A 2,295-nucleotide genomic window follows, 5' to 3' on the forward strand; every position below is an offset into this window, starting at 1 on the left:
AGTTTTATGTAGAGGCGTATACATCGGCTACGCTGCATTCTCTGCTGTTGTGTGTTTTGGGTGTAATACGCGAAACCCTAAACACGCAGATGCCTCACGTTGTGCAGTCATCTGACACAAAGTGTGAAATAAAGGGCAGCTAACAAACAGAACGGAGTGTACGTACACATGCGTGTCAATGGGTGTGTTCTAGTAGCCGCTTGAACTGAGCGTATGGGCGGTATATGCGTGTATATGCGTTTGCAGAGCTTTCGCTGTGGTGGCGTCGGCGTTGGGGGTGCCGTCTCTGCTGCTGTTTTTGAAGGCTGTTTGTCAGAGCAAGAAGTCGTGGCAGGCCCGTCACACGGGTATAAAGATAATTCAGCAGATAGCGATTCTGTTGGGTTGTGGCGTGTTGCCTCATTTGCGTCAGTTTGTTGAAATCATTCAACACGGCCTGGATGACCCTGTGTTAAAGATAAAAACTGTCACTGCTTTGGCGTTGGCAGCGTTGGCTGAGGCTGCTGCCCCTTATGGTATCGAAGCTTTCGATTGCGTGCTACGTCCTCTGTGGAAGGGGATAGGTGAAATAAAGGGGAAAAGTTTAGCAGCGTATTTGAAAGCCATTGGGTCTATTATACCCCTTATGGATGCCTACCACGCCAGCTACTATACGCGGGAAGTTATGGTGATGCTTGTGCGCGAGTTCGAAACAAATGACGAAGAAATGAAAAAGATNACTATACGCGGGAAGTTATGGTGATGCTTGTGCGCGAGTTCGAAACAAATGACGAAGAAATGAAAAAGATAGTCTTGAGAGTGGTCAAGCAGTGTGTAGCGACAGAAGGTGTAGAGGGTGAATACATCCGCACAGATATCATTCCCCCGTTCTTCTCAAAGATGTGGCTCGTTAGAAACGCCTTAGATCGCCGTACAGCCAAATTGCTGACAGAAACAGCAACTGAGTTGGCGTCAAAGGCTGGGGGGGCACATGTGATTAAGTTTATTGTTGATGATCTGAAAGACCCCAGCGAGCCGTTTAGAAGAGTTACACTGGAAACGATTGAGCAGATAATTGTGAACGGCGGTGTTGCAGACATCGATGGTAGACTGGAAGAGCAGTTGATTGATGGGCTGTTATACGCGTTTCAAGAGCAAACCACTGAGGAAACTGTGGTGCTGTTAAACGGATTTTCAACAATTGTGAACGCCCTGGGCACCCGTGTAAAGCCCTATCTGCCTCAGATTTGTGGTGTTATTCGTTGGAGGCTGAACACTCCATCAGCGAAACTGCGGCAACAGGCAGCAGATCTGGTGTCACGCATTGCCACTGTTATGTTCAAGAGCGGTGAGGAGCAGATGTTGGGGCACTTGGGTTTGTTCTTGTACGAATACTTAGGGGAGGAGTACCCAGATGTGTTGGGAAGCATTCTTTGCGCCCTAAAAGCCATCGTGAATGTTATTGGAATGAATAAAATGACGCCTCCTATCAAGGACTTGCTGCCGCGTCTGACGCCGATTCTCAAGAACAGACATGAGAAAGTACAGGAGAACCTTATTGACCTCATTGGTCGTATTGCAGATCGTGGAGGCGACTTGGTTTCGCCGAAGGAATGGGACAGAATTTGTTTTGATCTTTTAGATTTACTGCGGGCACAGAAAAAGAGTATTCGAAGAGCCACTGTGAACACCTTCGGGTATATCGCCAGAACAATCGGGCCTCAGGACGTGCTGGCCACTCTCCTCAACAATTTGAAAATGCAAGAACGCCAGCTGCGTCTTTGCACGACTATTGCCATTGCTATTGTGGCAGAAACTTGTCTGCCGTATTCCGTGTTGCCTGCACTTATCAACGAATACCGTGTGCCTGAACTTAACATTCAAAACGGTGTGCTGAAGACTCTTAGCTTCATGTTTGAATACATTGGCGAAATGGCCAAAGACTACATCTATACGGTCACGCCCTTGCTAGAAGATGCTCTCATGGACAGAGATCTTGTGCACAGACAAACGGCAGCTTGGGCGTGCAAGCACCTTGCATTAGGTCAGTTTCTCCTCATCGCAACTCTACCTTTCTGTTTTTGTTATTCACATTTGCACTCGAAGCTGTTAGCAACTGTAGCAACAAACTAGCATCTGTCATTTATAACTGTACTTCCGGGTGGTGATGACGGGAAGGAACATATCAAGTTGGTTGCGTGTGCTGGGCTTTCCTCAGGAGTGCACGGACTGAGCTGCGAAGATGCGCTGACTCACTTGTTTAACTATGTGTGGCCAAACATATTCGAAGTTTCGGCACATATGGTTCAAGTGAGC

General features: G+C 47.6%; 2 protein-coding genes across 2 annotated transcripts in view; both read left to right on the forward strand.

Annotated features, from left to right (window-relative positions):
- Positions 1 to 742, forward strand: part of EMH_0083810 (uncharacterized protein) — a gene marked incomplete at both ends in the record, with an annotated part of 1,618 nt that extends 876 nt beyond the window's left edge. The window contains 2 exon segments of the mRNA XM_013500682.1: positions 247 to 715; positions 719 to 742. Coding sequence (XP_013356136.1) covers positions 247 to 715; positions 719 to 742 — 493 coding nt within the window.
- Positions 743 to 879: 137 nt separating this feature from the next.
- Positions 880 to 2,112, forward strand: EMH_0083820 (splicing factor 3B subunit 1, putative; the record flags this gene model as incomplete). The annotated part of the gene is made up of 1 exon (XM_013500683.1): positions 880 to 2,112. One exon carries the CDS (start codon positions 880 to 882, stop codon positions 2,110 to 2,112), a length of 1,233 nt encoding a protein of 410 aa, XP_013356137.1.
- Between the last annotated feature and the right edge of the window lie 183 nt (positions 2,113 to 2,295).

The sequence above is a fragment of the Eimeria mitis genome, genomic scaffold, assembly GCF_000499745.2.
Source record: "Eimeria mitis Houghton genomic scaffold, Emh_scaff5732, whole genome shotgun sequence".
In the NCBI taxonomy this organism is placed as follows: Eukaryota; Apicomplexa; class Conoidasida; order Eucoccidiorida; family Eimeriidae; genus Eimeria; species Eimeria mitis.